Source organism: Balaenoptera borealis (assembly GCF_965194805.1).
Source record: "Balaenoptera borealis genome assembly, chromosome: 11".
In the NCBI taxonomy this organism is placed as follows: Eukaryota; Metazoa; Chordata; class Mammalia; order Artiodactyla; family Balaenopteridae; genus Balaenoptera; species Balaenoptera borealis.
The window spans coordinates 10960365-10984335 of NC_138868.1; the positions used below are offsets into that span (position 1 = coordinate 10960365).

The 23971-nt window shown below is 38.0% G+C and overlaps 1 protein-coding gene across 1 annotated transcript; it reads right to left on the minus strand.

Moving 5' to 3' along the window:
* Positions 1 to 1220: 1220 nt before the first annotated feature.
* On the minus strand, positions 1221 to 23391 carry MS4A2 (membrane spanning 4-domains A2). The gene is made up of 7 exons (XM_082342815.1): positions 13293 to 23391; positions 12031 to 12154; positions 11363 to 11497; positions 9378 to 9434; positions 8696 to 8851; positions 8237 to 8335; positions 1221 to 7369 (listed from the first exon to the last, which is right to left on the minus strand). Exons 1-7 carry the CDS (start codon positions 13352 to 13354, stop codon positions 7271 to 7273), a joined length of 732 nt encoding a protein of 243 aa, XP_082198941.1. The 5' UTR covers positions 13355 to 23391; the 3' UTR covers positions 1221 to 7270.
* Between the last annotated feature and the right edge of the window lie 580 nt (positions 23392 to 23971).

Consider the following 23971-nt stretch of genomic DNA (forward strand, 5'->3'; position numbering starts at 1 on the left):
CCCTCAATTTTAGATTTGGAGAGTCATCTCTGGTGACAGACATCTGCTTCCACCCTAGCACCCTGTTCCATTCTAAATTTCCTTCTTCCTGATAAAAGGGAACATAAATTAATCAGTAGAAAGAAAAGATGAAGGTAGTCAAAAGGTACAAACTTCCAGTTGTAAGATAAATAAATACCAGGGATGTAATGCACAACATGATAAATACAATGAACACTGCTGAATGTTACATACGAAAATTGCTACCAGAGCAAAAGAGTTCTCCTCACAAGGAAAAGTTTTTTTTATTTCTTTAATTTTATATCTATACGAGATGATGGATGCTCACTAAACTTATTATGGTACTCATCTCATGATGTATGTAAGTTTAACCATTACTGTATCTTGTATACTTTAAACTTATACAGGGATGTATGTCAATTATATCTTAATAAAACTGCAAGAAAAAGAAATCTTCAACTCCAGAGTTTCTGTTAGGATCTTTTTTTATGATTTCTATCTCTTTGTTCAATAACTCTTTTTGTTCATGAATTGTTTCCCTGATTTCATTAAATTATTTTTCTGTTTTCTTGTACCTCCTTGAATTTCCTCAAAACAGCTATTTGGAATTCTTTATCAGCTAAATCACAAACTTTCATGCCTTTGAATTCAGCTGTTAGAGGATTATTGTTGTCTTCTGGTGGTAGCATATTTCCTTGGTTCTTCATGTACCTTGGAGTTTGTGTTGCTGTTTTCTCATTTGTATCAGCAGACACCTCCTCAAATCTCTACTTGTCTTCTAGAGAGAGATACTGTTTTCTTGGTTCTGCTTATAGCTGGTGTTTCCTCCAACCTTGTATGGATACCTGCTCCACACTTCTTACTCCTTGTGGCAAAATTCTGAAACTTGTTTGGCTTCCCTGGTTGTTACAACTCACCAAACTGGCTACTGGAAACCTCCCTTGTGTTTTTTCAGATGGTGGTGCTGCAGCTCAAGTTTCAGGGTCTCCCTTGTCCACAGACCCTGACCTGTTTAAGAAGGCTGTTTACTGGGGCTCTCATGCTGCTGCACACGGTGTTGGGGAATGGGTGGATTTAGCACTTGGGGTACTGGGGTTACCCACGGGCCAGGTGGGGAACCTCAGATGAGGTTCTCCCAGCAGTGTGAGCGGGCTTCCTGCTGAGTCTAAGAGGCAGTCAACAGGAACCATGTTCCTTTAGTGCCCTTTGATATTCTGTGGTAGCTGGGAACTCACTCACTGCTCTCTCTTTTTCCTGAGGGGAGAAGTCATCACTGACTACTTCATCCCCATGTTGTGCCACCTCCAGGAAGGCGCACCACTAGCAAAGTTTCTCTTGCCCTCTTCAATGTGTCCAGTTCATTTTTTTTTTTTTTTTCTCTCATGGAAAACTGGACTCTCTCCTTGGGAAGGTGGACTTCTACAAAGTCTCTCTCATCTATGGATGTCTTCCCAAGTCAGCCCTCTTTTGCTTTTCCCCTGCTGGGGCTGAGAGGGGCTGTGGCCAGTTAGCAAGCTCCTGCTGGTTCCACAGCCCCTACCAAGCTCAGTCTGCCTAACAGCTGATGCATGGGTGGGTGGGTGAGACTCCTCCTGTGTCCCTTGGTGTATGGTGCTGAATCCCGTAACTCCCACAGAGGTACTTTTGTTCATGGATGGATTCAGAATTCGCTGTTTAAAAGCGGGGACCAAAGGAGGGCTGTCTTATGCTGCCATGATGCTGATGTCACTCCAACACTCATGTTTTCTATAGCAGGAATGCATGACCAATCCCTTGGAAGATAAGACTCATTTATTACACACCTCCCATAACTAAACGAGGTAGTAGAGCCAAGTGGAAGTAACATGGATACGAAAGACAAACTGGCCTGGATCTAAACCCCAGTTCTGTGATCTACTGACTAAACAACCATGGGCAACTTGTTTTTATCCTTGTTGTGTAGAGAAGCTTACAGCTTTAAAAAAAGAGATATTTGCTTACCTCAAAAGTTTGTTTTATAGATTAAGATGAAGTAACACCAGTTAGGCTTCCAGCAGAAGTCAAGACATAACAGAAGTTCAATTAAATCTTAGCTTTATTCTCTTTCTTACTCTCTCATAGGATTTAGAATTCCAGTTCAACTTTTTTATTTAATTGTTAATTTCCCATGGTGACTTCCCATCCTAGAGGTATTCTTCCTCTATGTTCTAATAGAATCTTCTATTTGCCAAGTGAAACTTTCTCTATATATATTAGAATATGAACTCCTAAAAGGCAGGATTCACAGCATATTCATAGCTTCCTTCCATAGACCGCCTTCCCTGGTCTCTTCCATGGTCCCATAACCACTTCCTCCAACCAGGAATAACAAGGTATTGGTACATCTTGTCAAGGGCTCCTGAGGAGCTGGGACAGGTTCAGGATTAGGCATCAATATTTATGCATGCAAAAATATGTCCCATACACCAGTCTAGGCACTGGCTACATGATCTATGAACATGCATAATACATTTGAAGTAATTATAATTAATATAACCATTTAAGAGATAAGAAAAATAAACTAAGATAAAATTTAAAGGGTTATCCAAGATCATAGAGCTAGTACCTAATGTAGCTTCTACAATTTGCTTCTGGGTATATTACGTTCCACGTTCACATTCTAAACAATCCCTGCTCCTCAATGTTGTTCAACACAACCCTATGCAGGGGGTCCCAGATGAAAGTTGTTTGGGAGACGTAAGTTGAGCCCACTTGACTGTTCGTGGAGTGAGCAGAGGTTTTCCAGTGACGGGAAATACTCATGAAACACAGATGGTGACTACCAATGGCCTCTCACACCCTTGTACATATAAATTTACTTCAACACTCTAAACCAGGCTGAAATTATGAATATGGTACCCTGTTTTATTAGAATTTTTTGTAAGTAGAGCCATACCTCATTAGAATGGGAATTACTGGGGAATGTCTTTTTCTGAGACAATTTTTAGAAAGAGACCTTTGATTAGCTTTCGTCAGGAGAGTTTAGAATGAATGTTATTGTCCCAGATGTCTTGCTGGACCATACATCAAATAGCATCAAATAACTCTGATTGCTGTTGCTATCCCAGTCACAAACCTAGTAATGGTGATCACCAACAATCTTAAGTATCTAAAAGCAGGGACTATGGAAGCAGGAAGTTCAGCTGGGATTTTTTTGTTCCAAGCTGCTCATTTTCAGATGGAAAAACTGAGGTCCTCGAAGGGAAAAGACGGTCCCAAGTTCACGTAGCATAACAAATAAATTAGAGTCAGGACTAACTTGTAAAATGTGACTCATGGTCCAGGTTCCTTTCAACTTTATCCTACCATTTATTGACGAGATGGCTGGTGATTCTTTTTACAGTCTGTTTTCTGTCTATGGGGTTGTGTATAGATGATCCCGTTTGATGAAGCGTTGTTTAAAAGGAGGAATCCAGAAACTGTTCTTGGTCCTTAGCATCACTGAATTGATGCTTTGATTCCCAATTATCCTTGATCAGTCCCCCACCCTCATGTACACACACACAGACAAGAAATCAAGTTAAATGATTCCGATTTATTGAACAAATACCAGTGATTGAGGATACATCAAGGAGATCATAAGTACACTAATAATACATGATAATAAATTGAGTCATGGGGTAAAGTGATTATGAAGCAGGATCTTATGGCTGGATGAATATGTGTGCATTAGGCAATCTTCATGGAGAAGATAACCTTTAGGTTGACATTTTTAAAAAGATAATTTGGGGCACTAAATATGTGAAGAGCGTGCTATTTGTGTTCTCAGTGTATGCCTGAAGTGAGCATGTGATAAAAAGCAGGCAGGGGCTGAACAATCATCAGAATGATCTTGAGACAAAAAATGTGTGATGTATATAGAAATACAGTCAAAGATGTGGTTAAAACATTAATTGAGTCAGGGAAAGAATGGTGTAAAATATTACACAGTATGAAGATAGACTGGATTCACTTCTAGAGGTCCTGGTGGGCCAGGTTTAGGAGTTTGGATTTGAATACGTATGCCATGAAAGTGATGTGATTATAGATGATCAAGTATGGTGATACAGCTGTGCAGTGAAAGGGTATATTGTTATGCTGCTGTCAGGTTTGGAGAAACAAAATTTTAATTTCAGAAAAATGACAATAGAAAACCTAGGGTCCTGAGGTCAGAAAAACATGACAATTCACTTAAATCATTGGTTGTGTGATCACTTTCATAATCTGGGGAAATTAACATCTACTTATCACTTTTTAATTTTGGCATCCCAAATAAATAAAATGTACTTAATTATTTTAGTAATGAATTTGTGAATAATACCCCCAGCTGATTTTTTTCAGTCCCTCCACAGGACTCTTTTACTTAGGCTAAAGGTGTGAACTACTTTTTCCTTCTCTTAAAAATAAAAATATCAACAACAACAAAATCATTTGGCTGAACTTAATTTTTCTTTGTTATCTTCTATTCACAATCTCCTCTCTTTATTTCTTACATCACATATACCACCATTCTCTCTCTCTAAATACCTCTGCAAATATTTTATTCATTTACTCATCACCATAACCCTGTTTTGAATTTCTCTGCACCTTTTGCATTCATTCACTACTGCTATTTCTTTGCCCGATTTCTACATCTTAACACTAATTGATTTATCACTATAGACTTTTCTCTTACCCAAGTCAGCAGATACTGTCTCTGATGATTATTTATTCTCTGTTGTCTAACCTCTCTCTATGAGCTACCTGCTATCTTCTGTTTCACAGTGCATTTTTCTGCCTAAATCTCTTATTTTCTACCTTAGATATTTTCTCTCCTTTTCCCCTCTGATTACAGGCATGTACAGGTTAACTTGGCTTTACTTTAATCTCAAAATAATTCTCTTAGAATGTTAATCTGCTTCATTTAATAATGATCTCTCTTATAACAACACTAAATCTCTATTACCAAATTCCATCTTTACCAGCACTCTACATTGGATACCACCAGGCACTCTTAAGTTGCATTTCTCTTTGGTCTCCTAAAAATGACAGTCTAAAACTGAACTTAATCTGGGTCTGTCTGTACTCCTCACTTATTAATTCATATTTCTCACTTCCTATCATTTCTTTCAACATTACCTGTTGTTCTCTGGTCTTAGACTTAAACACATAATGTGTTAATCAACCAGTTGCTTCTCTAACTTTATCCTTTAATTCAACTTGTTAGCAAGAAGACCAATTACTCTTTCTCTCCATGTTTTAGACACAATCATTTCTCTCCATTTCCACTGACTTCATTTTAGCTCATCTTCATTAATTTATTCTTCTTTCAAGTTCTTCATTAAGTGATCTTTCCATTATGGTTTCCATCTCACCAGATACTGAGTAACTTAATAAAACTCCCTACTGCTTATTCATCAATCTGCAAACACTACTGAACAATATTGTGTCAGTGAATGTGTTGGTGATTCATGCAATATACAGATTTTTATGAGACTTTTTGCCTTTGAAAAAATATATTATCATTGAGGGGACATAAAATATTTGCATATAGAAAGTTATATAGAGTATAAGGGGTGTGTGTATTTGATTAGAAAAACTTATCTTCTAGAGAGAGGAGCAATCAACTAGAAAAACTTAAAGACTCAGGTGAGATTTAAGATAAGCATTACAGAAAGAAGAAATTCAAGCAAGCACAAAAGGGAAGGCAGAACATTTGAAGCTAGGATGCTGACATGAGGTGGTCAAGCACAAAGCATATTAAAGAGAAAGTGAAGTGGGTTTAGAAAGTGGAGACTTTAAGATAGCTTATGGTTACCAGCGGGGAAGGGTGGGGGAGAAGTATAGATTGGGAATTTGGGATTGACCTGTATACACCGCTATATTTAAAATAGATAACCAACAAGGACCTATTGTAAAAAATAATAATAACATATGGAGGCCACAATGATTTCAAAGGTAATGACATACTTTTTTTCATATAGAATTGGTTAAATTTTTGTTGTTGTTTAACATAGCTGATTTCATTGAGCAATGTGGCTTTGTTTTCACTGACTACTCTTGACAGATTTGGCTCTTAGGATTAAATTTTTGTTTAAAAAAAAAGTGGGGCCTTTCAGATAAAATGGACTTAAATTTTGTATCATTAGCGAATACTAAGATTTGTAGATTGCTTTATGTATATAAGAATTAATTAATTTATTAATAATTTCTTTCTCTTTTAGAGCACTTTTAATTTATACTGGTGTGTGTGTGTGTGTGTGTATTTCCACACACACTTTTAGCACTGGCAGGTAAATTATTCCTAATATGTTAATTTTACTGATGAGAAAACCCAGATTAAGTAAAAGGTTAAATGATTTGCCACAATTCACTCAACTAATAAACAATAGGCCTGGGATTCCAATGCAGACTCCCTGCGCTTTATAAGATCAATGATCCTTCTAACACACCACGTTGTTTTGTCCATATAAGACCAAACACAAGCAGGAAGCATCCATTGCTAACCTGATGCGGATCCACCAAAATGTTTAATACATACCTGAAGAATCTCTATTCAAACCTCCATCTGACTGTCCTCCTAACTCTATTCTTAATATATGTCAATGTGGTCTTCTTATCACCTCCAAATTCCCTTCAGAATCATTTCTTTCTCCTTTTCTACCCTACCTCTGGCTTGACCTCGTGATACACCCTCCCTGAATATTCACCCCTACACTCCATAAATTCACACTGAGCATCCACTATGGATAAAATACTGGGATACACAAAGTGAAAGAGACAGATGTGAAAAACTTTACTTAGTTGGTTCTCAGTTTATGTTTGCTGAGTGGACTTTGCCCTCAAGGTGCTTATGGTCCAGTAGGGGTGGGGGGCGTATATCACATACATCTGCAGCTCTTGTAAACTCTAAGAGGGGCTAAGAGACAAATATCACCAAACTGTTAAGTTTAACTCAGCTCTCAACCAGCCTTCCTCTTGTTTTCTCTATTTGCACAGTTCTAGGCACAGAGTAAATGCTTATTTTTCTTGTTTTCTGTTGACGTCCCAGAAGGGATGGGTGTGAAACAGCAACAGAAAACAAGAAAAATAGGAGTCTATCGTATTTACAAATGGAGGGGGGTTTAAGTGAATGGAAACCACAAAAATAGAATTTTGTCATCTGGAGAATAAATCATAATGTAAAATTGGCAGGTCACAGAAAGAATTGAAATTTTGCCAGTAGTCCCTTAAACAAAGATCTTGGCTTTCTAGATCCTTTGCTATGAATCAGAATGTTCTGGACTCATGATTCTTATGAATCAGTGGGAGAAGTTGCCTCCCCTCCATCTTCCAATTCACGGTAAGTTGGTGCATAGGTGTTTACTTCTTCATAAAGACAATCTTCTGGAATCTGATGAGGGAAAAAATCATTCAGTATCAATCACCAAGAATTTCCTGCCACGAGAAGACTTTCTTAAGAGGCATGTCTCATCTCCTTTTGCCTTTCTGAATCTCACCATCTCCCATTACACTGTAATTAATACTTCCATCTCTAACAAACCAAGCCAGATTGTCTGGCCACGTGGGCTCAGAAGAAATTGTCAGTCATTGAGAAGTTGGTGGGATGATTTTGTGTCTGAAATTTGGTATACCTCTTGTCTTATCTCTGGAGGAAAGTGATCAGAAAAGGCAGCCAGACTTGAATGCTTCAGGCAAGTGGACAAATGGAGAGAGCATGTTTTATCTGGAAGATCTGAGTAAATGTATGTGCATCAAGTATTGGTAATTCTTTTTCATACCTCAAAGGTGTAAAATGGGTAAGACAAGTGGAAATGCAGTTGGTAGTCATGAATTAGGGAGGAGACAAGCTTGAGGTTTCAGAGCAAGTGGGAAGGTGAAAGCCAAGAAAAAAGAGAGCAGGAACAAATATAACGGAACTATTCTGGGAAAGCAAATAAGCCCAGATATCTGAGTGTTTCTATCCCTTGCTACCTGTATATTCATCTGTCATGCTCATCAACTTCAAAGCATCTACATTTTCTAAAATGATGAAGATCCTATTTTCCTAAACTTCTCAGTCACAGGAATATACCATGAGATTTGCGAGTGGAAAATTTGACTCAAAACATGAGATTTGGAAATCAAAGTACTGAAACTTGGAGAAATGGAATACTGAAACTGGAAGAAACGTTGCAGGAAACCCAGGCCATATTTTTAAGCAACAAAGCTCAAATTCTTTAGCTTATTGTTTAGGATTTAATATCAGGCCTCTGCCTACCTTATTTCCTTCAATTACTTCTCCAATCCCATAGACTGTGAGTGACACAGCACTGCAAAACCCCAGAATGGTGAGAAACAGGATCATTGCCACAATTTCCTGTTGAATAACAACCAAAAACAACCAGAAAGACAAGTAGAGTGACAAGGTAGGTGTCCCAGAAGTACATTCCCTTGCAGCAACCCTTGTTTTCATGACTGCCCACCCACAAGACCAGTTCCTATAAAATGGCACATGGGAAAACCAGGAGATGGTTACTCAAAGCAGATGACTCCACCCTTGCAGAATTCAGCTGGGGGGGCAGGGGAAAGAGGCCGGCACATCTCTGGGTATGAGCCTCCAGAACACTGCATCATGTGATTGAGGTTGCAAGAAAGGATTGTGTTCATGGAAAGGAAAAGAAGGCATCTCACTGAGATTAAGACCCAGAATCTTAGTCTTCCCACAAGAAATACATACAGTGGAAATAGAAGCCACAAAGCAGAAGTCGTTCTCATAAATATCCCGGCAATGGTAGATATAAGCTGAGCTCTTCTTTAGGTTAATGATCAGGATGATGATTCCTGTTCCTCCAGCTATGCTGCTGACGGTGTTTGCTCCCAGACTTCCTCGTATCTGATGACAAAGAACAGCATTTAGACTTGGTCCTGCACCTGCCACAGCATTCAATAAACCTGTCTGCATTTCAGGGCTGGATATATCCAGTAAACTCTGCATTTATTTAAAATATAGATGAAAAAGGGAAATCTCGAAAACGTACTTGTGTAATAAGGACCTATAACTTTCTTGCTGGTACTGCATTCAGGAAAAGCCACATGGATACTCATAGTCTCTCCTCAAATAGACTCCTTAATTGGAAACGAGTCATTTATTTGATCATAGGACTATATTATGAGGACAGAGCAGGTGTGAGGATATTTTTTCAACAAGTGTCAAAGTAGTTACATTTATTGTTTTTAAATGGTACAATTGGTATTTTAATGATTTTATTTTTAGTGATTACATTAAACACAAAGTAGATTGGAAAAATATCACATATCCACATTCGCTCATAAGTGATGATGACATATCTTTTTCAAGACTCTCAAAATTAAATTTTTCTTACCTTCTCAAGGATGGACAAAGACAGAATGCAACTCACCAGATATGTTGCATGTTTCTTTTCAGACATAACTGACAAAAATCCAGAAATAGCAAACTGTTCAAAAGGGAAGAGGAAAAAAAAAAGCACAGTGGGTCTCTGTTCTTCTCTGTGTCCCTTTCACCCCCGTCCTCCAAATAGAAGGTAAAGTTGTGGGTATTCTATAAAGCTCTCCTTTACTTTTTATTTATTTTTATTTTTAAATTTTATTATTATTTTTTTTATTTCCTATAGAGAGCTTCTCAAAATTAAATGTACATATGAATTATATGAGAGTCTTGTTAAAATGCAAATTCTCACTCAGTAAGTCCTAGATGAGGCCTGAGATTCTTTATTTCTAGCAGGCTCCCAGGTGATGCCAACCCTGACAGTCTATGGGTCACTATTAAATATTGTAAGTTCCAGCAGCCCTGGTGCATGGTTATGTTATAACACTACTCTAATTTTTTTGTAATCATTTGCTTTCGTGAGCAACTTGTGTGTTATAGTTGTCAACTCCTTTGGGCCAGAAACACGTGTCTGTCTCCACAGTCTGCCATGTATCATAGACATATAGTCATTATGAAAATGTACATGGTGAAAGATCTAGTGAAAATATCAACCAATAGCACAAATTAAAACAAAATTCCAGGGCTTCCCTGGTGGCGCAGTGGTTGAGAATCTGCCTGCCAATGCAGGGGACACGGGTTCGAGCCCTGGTCTGGGAAGATCCCACATGCCGCGGAGCAACTAGGCCCGTGAGCCACAATTGCTGAGCCTGCGCATCTGGAGCCTGTGCTCCGCAACAAGAGAGGCCGCGATAGTGAGAGGCCCGCGCACCGCGATGAAGAGTGGCCCCCACTTGCCGCAACTAGAGGAAGCCCTCTCACAGAAACGAAGACCCAACACAGCCATAAATAAATAAATAAATAAATAAACCCAAAAGTTAAAAAAAACAAAAACAAAATTCCAAAGATTCAGATTGTATGATGAGTTGAGAGACATCTAATAAGCTGTTTGAAATGAAAAGGCAGTAAGGAAGTTTCAAATAAAATATGGCAAAGGTTCAAGGAGAGTCTTGAACGAGTGACCAGAGACCTAAGTATTTAGCAGAGTGCCAAGCCAATGTGATTAGGGTTAAAATAATATATCCTTGTGAATGAAGTGTTGATACAAAAAACAGCACGGATTAATTGAAAATAATTATGCAAGTGCAAGAAGCCAGACAGTAGACAGAACATGGTGTATAACTCCATTTATATAAAACTCTAGGAAATGCAAACTAATCTATAGTGACAGAAAACAAGTGATTGCTTGAGGATGGGAAGACAGGGGTTGAGGAAGGGAAGGGTTACCAAGGGAAACAAGGAAACTTTTGGCAGTGATGAGTATATTCATTCTATTGATGCGGTAAGGTTTTCACGTGGGTATACATGTGTCAAAATTTATCAAACTGTACACCTTAAAATGTGCCATTTATGGTATGTCAGTTATACTTCAATAAAGCTATATATCTTTGTGAGCTCATTCAGCCATCTAGTTTCTAAATAGTACAATGACTAAAAAAGATACAATGAGAAAGCACCTAAAGAGTTTCCAGGGCACAGTAGAAGTTCCTCAAATGTCAGTCTTGTTCTCCTCACCTCAGCAATCTCTTCCCCTCCCTTCACTAAGATAACTCTATTGATGGATAGTGTTAGGGAAATTTTTCTGAAATTGATTTCTGAAAGTTTAGTTTCAATTTTTATCAGCTAAATGCCTCTTGGGTAGTATGTTTAACTTTTATTAATCCCAGGTTTCTCATCTGATAAACATGTGTTAGCATATTCAACCCAAAGTGCTTCGTAAACTGCAAATATGTATGTATATTTACATATCTCCATCTACATATTAGAATATATTCATATATTCTAAATACTAGAATAGACAATTGGTCGGATCTGATCTGAATAAAAGAAAAGCCATGTACAGTGTTATTTCAGAGACAACTGTAGACATATACTCACAAATACTGCTCCCCAGAATGGGTAGCCTGCTTTAAATGATGAAAAATAGTCTCCTTTAAATTCTGAATTATTGAACACGGAGCAGATGATTATTCCAAAATAAAGGCATGTCAAACTAATCAGAATTTGTGTTACCTGTAGAAAAATGCATACGTTTTGTGAAATAAGACGTTTTCCTAAGATTACATCAATTGCCTTATAATCAAGGCAAAATGTAAGAAATTGCTTTGGTGTCTTAGGCAGTCCTGAGAAAGTATCCAAATGCAATATTTTCCACTATCATCTGGCCACTCTAAGAATTTATGTAGGCACAACTTCATGCAGGAATAGCCAGTACATTTCTCCTGTGTCTTTATTTACATTCTCATGGTGGACATCAATAATGGCTCTTTCCATCTAGGAGAAGATAAAGGTTACAAATCCTTCACAGGATGATATTAATCAACTGGCAACTGACCAGAGTTGACAGATCCTATTTGCTATTCTTCTCCTAGTCTTCATGAGGAAATGCTTCTTTTTACCCAACAGGGTGCAGTAAGTGTCAAGTTTTCGTCTACCAAGTATTTCACTCCTCATGAGTCTGAGTGGGGAAACTACGTGGATGCCAACAGATACACTTTCTTAGAGCCAGTCTTTACTCTAGTTGAGATTAGAGGAGGCTCACTCACCCCCAGGAATTCCAGCTCCTTCTTCAAAAAAGTCAGCCACGTTTGGCGTGGTGGGGATGGGGCAGCTTTCTCCAGTAAGTCGTTATCATGGAGAGATACTGTTGAAAGTTCAATTTCAGGCGCACTATGAAGTTTAAACAGAAATGCAGCCATGAGAAAATTCTCTAACGCCCTGTGCAAAGCTCTCAACTGACAGGGGAATTGTGCTTGTTTATGTTTCAAAACAATCCTGCAATGAAAATCTTCACTGTAAAGTACAAGAAACTCTGAGGCTCAGAGGGTCCAAGTTAGTGGCCAAGATTACTGTCTCATCAATGATTAGATGGAACAAAAGGGAAAAAACAAAAACAAAAAAAAACCCAGGCCAAGTCATATTCTTAATCTAGAATTATTACCAGGTTCTTTCTCATTAATCTGTATTGATGCATACAACTAAAAACAATCCAACAGACATGTTTACCTATGCATCTCTCAGTCTTTTTAACATAGAAATGTATCTGAAAATATTTTGTCAATGACACACTCAATTTCATGTGCATAAAGGAATGGTTTTGAAGGATTTGTCGATCTCTCTTCCTATTTTCATCCTCAGAGGAGGCTAACTGGAAATACTGTGTCTTCTACTCAATATTTTGCCATGATATTCAATCCAATATTGATTCCCAAAACTCTGTCTTTAGTTTCTCCTAAAACCTTTAAGAAGAAAGTCTTAACATGTGTTAATTTTTGGTATTTGCAGAAAACTAGACAATGCACATCTCCACCAGATTTCACTCCGGGAACATTTCCCCTCTAAACAGTGAGGCAGGATCCCACAGCTTGAGATTCACAAAGACTAAACAGAAAGAAGCCCAAGGTCATTTTCAAAAGCTTCTGTCCCTTAACACACATCAGACACATAGGCAAGAGATCTCTACTGATAGTATGGGTTGGCCAAAAAGTTCATTCGTTTTTTGTCTGTAACATCATACAGAAAATTGGCCAAACCAACGCAAACTCCCCTACCCCATACCCAGAATACGAACCTCTTTTGTTAGAAAACTTAAGTTGTTCCCAATTTAAAAGCTAAGTAAAAACCTTCTTCCCCATCAACCAGAGAGAACTAGTGAAAAAGTATAGCAAATAACTTCTTTATACTCTGTATTTTCGTTAAACCTGATGGGTCCATGCCTATGTTCATGATTTGGCATCTCCCCAGCACTGTGGCTGTCTCTGGTTCACTAAGTGACTGGAAATTGAAAAAAAGAATAACCTGTACCTACCTGGTGGGCACTTGTGGGTTTGGGAGGGCAAGATTTGTTCTGCTCCCAATTTCTGTGTCCATATTTTCATTAAGTGAGCTATATGGTGGTGAAGAACAGTGTGACGATGAGCCTTGGTGGGGGCCCTCTCACAGAGTCTCCGGATGGTCAGTTAAGATGGGTTGACTCATGACACTGATAACTATCTTCATGCTTAAGACATTGGTCAGAAAGATAATTTTCCTGGCTAAGATCAATAGGGCTTTTCTTGTTATAAGGAAGAGCAAAATTGAGTGGGCTACTGAATAGGGATGAGAGTGAAATGGGGAAATTTGAGACTCCTGGAAGATAATTCTGCCTGAAACCAGCAGGATTTACAGAACCTAAAAATGAGTCGGTTTAGTGGGGACTGAGAAGGTGAGAGAGAACTGCAGGACATAAAGAGATTGGCTTCTCTCCTGGTGCTTTCTCTGCTTGTGACCTGGTTCAGCCATTCCTATGCCAGAAGTTCTCCAATTGTCCTTGGAAAACTTGGCTTCACACGTAATCTAAGGCTGAAGCACAGTTTGCAAGTATGAGTGTGTCTTAGTCTCTGAATCTCTGGATTTGTTCTTGACTTCAATATTTATTGTCTTTCTCTTTCTTCCTGTCTTTTGGGCGGTGTTTATATGGCTGTTTGTAGCAGATGGTCTCAGAAACTGGATAGGCAGAGTTCTAACACCCGGGAACCATACCTGATAGTGTGAAAGCTAAGCAGTTTTCACACTGAAGACTCCGTTGTCTACTAAAAGGTTAGGTTGACTCCCTACTGCCTTGACTTTTGTGATGGCAAGGATGGGACTATGGAAACACTGAGGGGCATGAACTTCATAACAAATTCTATGAGTAGATCTAAGCAGCCTTGGCCTGAGCAGTATGCCTAAATTAGGGTCGGAGCTAAACTGACGTGCTTATTTTAATAACATATCTAGCTAGACCATAGCAAAATGAATATACAGGTGAGATTCACAGATTTGGGACTCTTTTATTTCAGTTTGATTATAGGCATAATCTTGAATGGCTCTTTATTAAACTATAAAGATACTACAAATTTTACCTCTGTGCATCTGTATTGTCTCTCTGGTTTGTGATAAAAATTTCTTCTCTTTCTCCAAGAAACTTAAGATGTTTGTGTGAACAGGGGACACTAAAAGATATATAAGCACACCTTTCATAACAAAAATGTATTAACCCACGTGCCATCCTCCCACTGTGTCTTCCAGAATTGGTGGACCTGACCAATATGTTGTTGGAATTAATGAAACTCATTCACTTACACATTCCTCCAAAAGGGACTTAATGCTCCATGTCAGGCACTGCTCTTGTCACTGAGCATGCAGAGATGGTCCCCGCCTTTGTCTGGCTCACTATCTGGCAGAGTAGAACAAAGATAAATAATATATTACCAACATGTCAGAGGCTGCTGGAACACAAAGGAGGATGTAACAGTTCTACCTCTTAGAGGGTATGTAGAAGTCAAGTAAGAGATTCCCAGAGAAAGTTCACATTTGAGCCAAGACTTCAAGTGGTAACCTCAGGAGTTTTCATTCATTTGCCTCTCCCTCAGTGGAATTAACCCCACATCTGCTAAAACAGGGCCTGAAAAAATGCCTGTTTATGGTGTTCTCTGGGAGTAGTCTATAATAGTTCATTATGTTTGCAGAGAATAACTAGAAATTAAACTTGAGTTTTAGACAGGAAACATTGAGGATGGTCTTTGGTGTTTGGACACAATGCTATTTTGTGAGAATTTTCAACAGAAACTTGCAGCATGCATATCAGTAACTGAGGTGTATCTCGTGATCTTCAACTTGTTTCATATCTCAGTTTTCACCAGCATCTTCTTCTTACCCCCTGCTGAGATGCTTATCATCTCTGTGCCCTCACTTTTGGTCCTTATAGACATACTCTTTCATCTTTCACAATAGTAAACATTGAAACCTATGACAAAATGTCTTTTTTTTTTTTGGTGGGGGCAATATTATCAAGATGAGTTTCAACCATGCCTCTGACTGAAAGGAAGAGATAACAGCACTAACACTTCCCTCCCACTGCATATATTTCCTCTTGTTGGCAGCACATCTGTCCATGCTTTTCACCCAGTCACCATCTGGCTTCCTCTTTGACAAGCAAAGTTTCTTCTCTCAGATATACACTGGGTTTACTTCCCCAAACTCAAAAGAAATTTGCTTTGAGATCCCATCTGAACAACTGTTTTCTCAAACTCAATGCTCAATTTGCTTAAACATGCACGAATTTACATGTTGCAGATTGAAAGTTGCTATGTCTTTGAGGTATTTTCTGATACTCCCAAAGGAATTCCAGTCTCTCTCTCTCTCTCTCTCTCTCACTTCTACATCCCAGAGCCAAGTATGGCTTCAATAAATATGGTTCACAGGTGAGAGGGGCTGAGACTGATACAAGCTCCCAATGTTCCATGGGAAACTTGGTGATTCAAATGAAGGAAATGAGAAAATATTGTTTATGAAACAAGATGAGTGTTTCTAAAAGGCCTAGAGCTGAGTTCAAACTTGAAGAGAAAACCTCTGTCTCTTCATTTACATGACTTCGGAAATAGAGAAATATTTATGTAGACTATCCAAGGGCTTAAAATCTTTTTGATCTGTTTCTAAAATTGGAGTTTAACTGCTGTCTCAGCCTCTAGGCCACTTAACTGCCAAGGTCCAGCACATGTTAATTCTTTATTTGCTCACACTCCTTCTATTCTCCAAAATGACGCTTTTCAACAAGGAAAATTATAGGTGTGAACTGTGTTTGTCCACTTGTGACGAAGAACGTCTGCTCAGAGAGGAAAGTTAGGAGACCTCTAGAATCATAGACAAGGTGTGGACGTTAACCGTTCTCTTCTTTATCATGGGTCATTAGCATGTTAGCTTTCTTAAACCCATTCTTCCTTTCTACCTATCCTTCCAATATAATTATATCTGAATGTTTGTTCAAATTCATTTTTACTATTTTCAGTATTATTTCACAACTTTTAGTGACTTCCTATTCTTTATTGGCTTATTTTTTAAACATAATTTCATCTTCTAATACCTTACACATGTTGCATAAATTGCCTATCAGTCCTCATTTTGCTAACCCTGGAGAGTGATGTATCACATCTTTCTTTTCCTGGAGTCCCCTGTGTCACCTCATGCTTCAATCTGGACTGGTTGCCAGTAAACATGCCACTCAGGAATGATCCTAGGACTTCCCATTGCCCTGCTTTATACTGGATTTCCTATTTCCTGACCCCACCTTTGAAGCCAAATCCAGCCTCTGTACCCCGACATGGAATTAAATCTCGGAGACAGAGTTTTGGGTGAAGTAGCAAAGAACAGCTTTATTGCTGTGCTAGGCAAAGGAGGCAACAGCAGGCTAATGCTCTCAAAACTGTGTGTTCCAGCCTGGAGGGGGGTAGTGAGGAGTTTTATCGTAATGGTTCAAAGAGGGTGTGATCAGCCTGTGGACATTCTTCTGATTGGTTGGTGGGGAGGTAAGTGGGAGTCCACATCATCAACCTTCTGGTTCCAACCCATCTGGGGTCTCCGAGCTAGTGGGCAGCACACTGTTAACTTCTACCACTAGTGGGGGTTTCAGTGTCTGCAAAACAGCTCAAAGATATTGTGGTGTGTATCCCTTGAGGGGAACCGGGACCCTGCCCCAAGGCTGCACTATTGTTTCTCTTGACTGCTCCTCCCTTGTCCTGCATCCCCTCCCTTCTAATTAACAACTGTTTGAACCTGCCCAGCTGGAACTCTAGGAAATTCTTGGAGGCTGAATGAAGTCTATTTCCTAATCAAAGAAATGGGGGACACAGAAAGGCTTTTGTGCTCAGAAGCCCCACAGGGTCCTGTTCCATATCACCTTTTACTCTTTCTTAGTATGCTATTGCATGTTGATAGAATATATTCCCTGGTCACATGCTGAGAAACAGTATCTGGGTGGTATTTTTGAGTCTTTGTTGGCCTGAGCATTTCCTTTCTTTAATACCCTTAGACTTAATTGAATTCTAAAGAGATATAGAGTTTGAACCAGAAAATATTTTTTACCCAGAATCATTCACTCCATTTTCTTCCAGCATCTAGATTTCATTTTGAGAATTTCAACATAATTTTTAATTCCAGATATTTGTATGTGCCATGTATTTTCTCTCTGAAAACTTTTATAATGCCTTTTAATCTGTAGAGGTAAGACATACCTAATGTTAAGATTTAGTGTAAATCTTATGCATTAATTTTACTGGATAGCCAGTAACCATTTTCAAACTAGAGAGCCATGTGCTTTGTTTTAAAAAATGTTCCCATGGCAGTGAAATAAGTCAGACAAAGACAAATACTGTATGATACCACTTATATGTGGAATCTAAAAAATACAACAAATTAGTGAATAAAACAAAAAAGAAGCAGACACAGATATAGACAACAAACTAGTGGTTACCGGTATGGGGAGGGGGGCAATGCAGTGGGGGGAGAGTGGAAGGTACAAACTACTGGGTGTAAGACAGGCTCAAGAATATATTGTACAGCATGGGAAATATAGCCAATATTCTGTAATAACTGTAAGTGGAAAGTAACCTTTAAAAATTTTATAAAATATTTTAAACTTTTAAAAAATAAATTTATTTATTAATTTAATTTTAAAAAGAAACAATTGGAAAAAAATTCACATGTATTCTTTTTGGATAAGTTCCTCATAAACTTTTGTTTAATTTTTGTGAACATCTTATTAGGGAGATGGCAGGCATCCAAAATTTGCCTCTTCCATGTTCTTCTTGCATACAGAATATACCCATCCATCCCAATAGCCTTAATTTGTTCAAGGACTAAGTCCAAAGTCTCATCTAAATATCTTCTAAATCAGATATGGTTGAGACAGTTCATTCTGAGGCAAATGCCTAAATCAATGACTCAAATTCTTCTTTAATCAGTATCAAATTGTTGCCATTTACATAACCCTTTATTAGGTTGGGGTTTTATTTTAAACACTTGACTAAATGCATTATCGTTCAATGAAAATAGGAACAAAATAATTCTACAACTTATAATTTTATTTCTGAATTTTTAGCGCAATGACAAAGCACATGGTAGGAACACAATACTTATTGAATGAGTTAATGAATGAGTGATAACCAAACATGGATCAATCAATCACTTCTCCCATGTCCCCAGCTTGCTGGTAAACTTGGAGGAAAATGCCTGGACTCAGTACACAAATTACAGATTGTAAACTCCAAGGTCTTCTCAAATTGCTAATTCATCAGAGACAATAGGTCTTCATAGAGATTTTTCAGAGGAGTCTCTTTGGAGAAAGGTTCACCAGGAACATTCAAAGAGCAATAAAAAATGTTATAGTTTTTAAATATCAAGGCATCATTCTCTGTCTCTCTCACTGACCCTTAAGTGTTCCAATTGCTCCCTTTAGCATTCTCTGATTTTATTTTTTCCTCTATTGTTTTTTAGCTCTTACATTTTTGTCACAATCAGATTATGAGTAATGTATTTTTTTTTCTTTCTGAGATATTTCTAAAATATCCCCTCCCTAAGAAATATCAAAATATTGATATTAGGATTCCAACTATTCTAAACCACACTATACTGCTGCCCTGGCCCCAGCCTACCCAAGATAAAACCTGGGCTTGACAGAAGGACTTTGGTAAGACTCAATGAAGAAAAGATAAGTAGAAGCACATTGCAACCTATAAAATAATCATTTTAAAAATCGGAGTTTTATTCTATTCAGACTCAAATTGAATATGAGCCTGTATATTACTAGCTTTGTGATTATGGGTGAATTTCTTTCTGATTTTCACTTCAAATGGGAATAATAATACCCACTTGTAAGGGTTGTTATGATTAAATGAGATAATAAATGTAAAGTAGCAAGGAGTAAAACCTAACAGTTTCATAGTCAATGTTAATTTCTCCTTCCAACCTCTCCCATTTTTTATTCAATCATAACGGTGTTCTGAGAGCCAAATTAAACTCGATAATAAATGTACCTAACAAGGAGCCTGAGACATAGTACATATTCAATAAATGTTAATACCCTTCCCTTGTGAGCTTAGGTTTTATTACTATTGAGCTGTGCTACTTCTACACTGCTTCTACAAAGAGGGATAGAAAGGAATGCGGTGTAGAGGAATTCCAAACAAAGGATCATGTAATTTATTGTCGTCAAGGAGAGAATGTGGTTTACTGTAAGAAAACAATTCCCCTGTATTTCCCCCCCCAAAAAAAAGAAAGAAAGAAGAAAGAGAAAAATCAACCAGTATATCTGAGGAGACCAGGATGAAATGCAGACTATGAAAACTGAATTAAACCATATTATAAATGCAGGAAAAGCTCACTGAAAGAGATAGGAGTTGAAAAGAGCTGACCTAAGTAACTGGAAAACCACTGCTTTGACTGCATACCTTAAGGCTAAAGATGAAAAGAGGGGGGAGGGGCAATATAGGGGTGGGGGTTACTCTTGTGTGTAAGTTACAAACTATATTGTACAACACAGGGAATATAGCCAATATTTTATAACAACTATAAATGGAGTATAACCCTTAAAAATTGTGAATCACTATATTGTACACCTGCAACTTACATAATATTGTACATAAATTATACTTCAATGAAAATTTTTAAAAATAAAAGAACTGTACAGCAATGCTGTACTTTAGTAGGTAAATTTATTTCTTATAAGAATACTAGTCAGCAATGCTGGAACGACTTTACATGGACACTTCAAAGAATTAATAATCAGAAACCCCAATTAAATAGAGTTGGGAGGCCAGAAGGAGGAACTTTCAAGCTCTGAGATGGTAGCAGAGTCCTACAGGAAGAAGAAACTGTCCTCTCCTTTCCTGGCAAGAACTCAGCCAGTGAAAAGCTATGGACCCTTTGTTTACTATGTAGCCCTCCCAACTCCCTCTTCTCCTCTATAAAAGTGTTCCTCCCTTGCTGTGTGCGGACTTGCACATCGCTTGCCATGATTGCAGACCCTGAATTGTGATTCTCTGCTGATCCCAGATAATTCAGCTGCAATTCTCAGCAGGTCTCCATGTTTGCTGGAGAAACATCTGGCAGTCTATTTATTTCAGATCAATAATACTAAAGTTAAATAAACAAGTAAATAAATTTTGGATAATTGTTGCCAGATTTCTTACACTTAGGAAACAGGTTATAAATAAGCAGGGTGGTGGGTTTGCTAGAATGAACTCTGTGGGGTTTATAAAATATAGTTCTCCAAAAAACAAAAGGAACCAGGACACCCTGTAGAAATGAAAATTCTAGGTCTGCAACAGGGAAGTGAGCCTGAAGTATCTTGTAATTCTAGAAAATAGGAAAGTGCTGAAAAGGGAAAGAAGGGTAAGGAGCATGTTAAAACCACACAGGAGCCAACTCAGCTCCCAATGGCCAAAGCTGGAATAATTTAAGCAACAAGATAAATATTGGCCATAACCCAAAGAGTAATGTAAACATCCATGAGTCCATACTGATATAAATGATTTAATAAATAAATGAGAGAGAAGGGACAAATCTTCACAGAAGAATTCAAGTAATAAATGAAGAAATGAGAGAAATAGAAAATCACTTTTTGAACATCACAGTAATAGTTGCCCCAGGCAAAATCTACATGTGAACGCTAAAATTAGTGGGTGAAACTTTAAGGAGAAATATGATATTTGCATAGCCTCAAAATATTCTCTGTAAAATATTTATTATGGTTGTGGTGTCAACATTTGTCTTGATATTCTTTTCTCCAGGAGGTAGAGCTCATTTCTCCTCCCCTTGAGTATGGACTGGACATATTAACTCACTTCTAATGAATAGAAGACGAAAAAGAAATAATAGTGACTTTACAGTGGAGACACCTGGCAGACCCCACCTTAATCAAGTAATGATGGTTAATTTCACCAATGATGTCATGTTGGTATCATGAATGTACTGGATGTCCTGATAAGGTGTGATGAGAAGAGCTCTCACCTATGTGGAATCCTTCCCCACCAAAAACATAAATCTATTCTAATCATGGGATAGTATCAGACAGATCCAAACTGAAGGGACATTCTACAAAACATCTAGAGAATGTTTTTCAAAAATGACAAAGTCATGAAAAGCAAGAATAGTCTTAGAAACTGTTGCAGAGGAGAAGAGACTAAGGAAACAGGACGACTACCTCCAATGTGGTACCCGGGATTGAATCCTGGGACAGGAAGGGGGCATTACTGGAAAATTTGGTGAGGCCCTAATAAAGTCTATGGCTTAGTTAACAGTGTTGTACAAGTGATAATCCCATAGTTTTGATAAATGTACCATGTTTATGTAAGATGCTAGTATTAGAGGAGGCTGGATAAAGAGTATATGGGAATGTTGTGCTGGCTTTACAACTCTTATGTAAACCTCAAACCATTACAAAGTAAATAGTTAAAGCTAATCAGCAATAGAAAATATGTTCAAAGGTGGCCTGTACTTCCTTAACTCTTTTGCATTAAATATCTACAATAATAACTCCTCTCTCTCTCTCTTTCTCCCTCTCTCTCTCTCTCTCTCATGCACATATGCTCAAGAGCAAACAACATATAGAGGTGAAACAGCAAATATTCTTCCTCTTTTCAATGTTGTAGAAGTTATCCATGTCAATTCAATGAGAGAAAAAAAATGTAAGGACATATACTGATCTTTAAAAAAGAAATGAAATTGCCTTCATTTGCAGATGTAAATATAACCAAAGATGAGCAAGCTCTTAAAAGAAAAAAATTATATAATTAAAAAGAATAAAATAAGACCTGAAGGAGAAAATATAAATGATACCATTTAATATTATAAATTACAAATATATTTCAATTCCCACCAAATTGGTCTATGATTTTAAATCAAAATTGCAAAATAGGGCTTCCCTGGTGGTGCAGTGGTTGAGAATCTGCCTGTCAATGCAGGGGACACGGGTTCGAGCCCTGGTCTGGGAGGATCCCACATGCCACGGAGCAACTAAGCCCGTGAGCCACAATTACTGAGCCTGCGCGTCTGGAGCCCGTGCTCCGCAACAAGAGAGGCCGCGATAGTGAGAGGCCCGCGCACCGCGATGAAGAGTGGCCCCCGCTCGCCGCAACTGGAGGAAGCCCTCGCACAGAAACGAAGACCCAACACACCCAAAAATAAATAAATAAATAAACTTATAAAAAAAATTGCAAAATATTTTAGAGCTTTATAATAGGAAAAGTAAAATTAAATAATGAAGAATAATAATACAAATGTTACTATAAATACCTTTCCTTCTACTGAAGTGTATTCACCGATTGCTTCGTTTACTGTATCAGACTCCTAACCAACCTCCTTCTCTTCACTTACTCCTTCCAAAACACTCTACATTGCAAGTGCAATGATATTTCTAAATTCCAAGTAAGTACATGACCCATTCATACTTATCCAGTGGTGTGCTGGTAAATATTTAACAACTGGCTTTCCTGCGCTGGAGCGTGGAGCTGGGTAGAGGAACGTGATTTGTGGCCTTTGCCAATCTCTGTGGTGTAAACGCCTCCACCGTAGCCCACTTCAAGCTACCAAAATTATGTTGACTTGTTCTCACTGAAAATTAAAAATCAGCACTCACAAGGCAATATAAGCCAGTTCAACACCACTGCATAAATTTCCAATTAGTTGTTAAGATGCACGGAGCTGCTCTGTCATATAATCTCTTGTGATGCATACACTTCTTCTCTCTCCAAATTGATGTCTTGCCATCTGCCCCTCACACATCAAAGTCAGACAGGCTAAAGTGTCTTGCTTGTTCCCTGAATCTCCCCAATTCTCTCTAGCTTAGAGGCTTTTGCATATATCCAGCTTCTTTCTTTTTCCCTTCATCATGCTAACTCCCAGTCATCTTTTAAGATCTCACTTTGGGAGAAAACTCTTCTGAAAGATTGTCACTGACATCCCTTTTAACCTGGATTAGAAACTCTTCCTATGAGCTTCTCAAGATTCCTACACTCTTCCTATCATAGCCCTTATAGCTCCGTGTTATAATATGTTTCTGTGGGTCTGTATCTCCCACAAAGAGCAACTGGAGTGAAGACTGTGCATCATTCTCTATTGTATGCAGAGTACATGGCACATAGTAGGCACTTTCTGAATGATTGTTGAATGGATTGAAAAACAAATTATATTTAATGTATATGTATATATTTCTTCATAAATTATATATATTTTAGAAATATATATGTATATTCTGAAGAAGAAAGGCAAAAATTAGTAGACTATGGAAAAATCTTTGCACATATGGTAAACAAGGAGCTGAGAGTAACTTGTAGGTGTGAATTTATGGATGTTGTGGATGGCTCAGTTCCCTATCAGTAGAAGGAAATTAATTTATAAATCAGAAATAGAAGTCCTTCAGCAGTAGATATATAAATCGGGAGCCAGAGATATCAGGAAGAACATCAAATTGCTACCTGAAAAGTTAGTCACTGATGTCACTGGAGGGAATGGGAGGAGCCACAATGGAAGTGTGAGGGTTTCTGCCATCTTTTCTGCACATCTGACCACAATCCCACCTCAGCCTTAACAGCACAAAAAGACTACCAATAACAGCAACATCATTATCAAGTAGTTGTGGTGCTATTTCACATTTGCTTTATTTTTACTTAATCTTCATAACAACTGATAAGA

What these genes read in the sequence shown, in the direction of transcription:
- MS4A2 (XM_082342815.1), bottom strand. Translation starts at nt 13,354, where the DNA reads ATGGACACAGAAATTGGGAGCAGAACAAATCTTGCCCTCCCAAACCCA. An exon ending in AGGAGCTGGAATTCCTGGGG is followed by an intron (nt 11,498 to 12,030) that starts GTGAGTGAGCCT and finishes ATTTTTCTACAG; the next exon opens with GTAACACAAATTCTGATTAG. An exon ending in AAGTAATTGAAGGAAATAAG is followed by an intron (nt 7,370 to 8,236) that starts GTAGGCAGAGGC and finishes TTCCCTCATCAG; the next exon opens with ATTCCAGAAGATTGTCTTTA.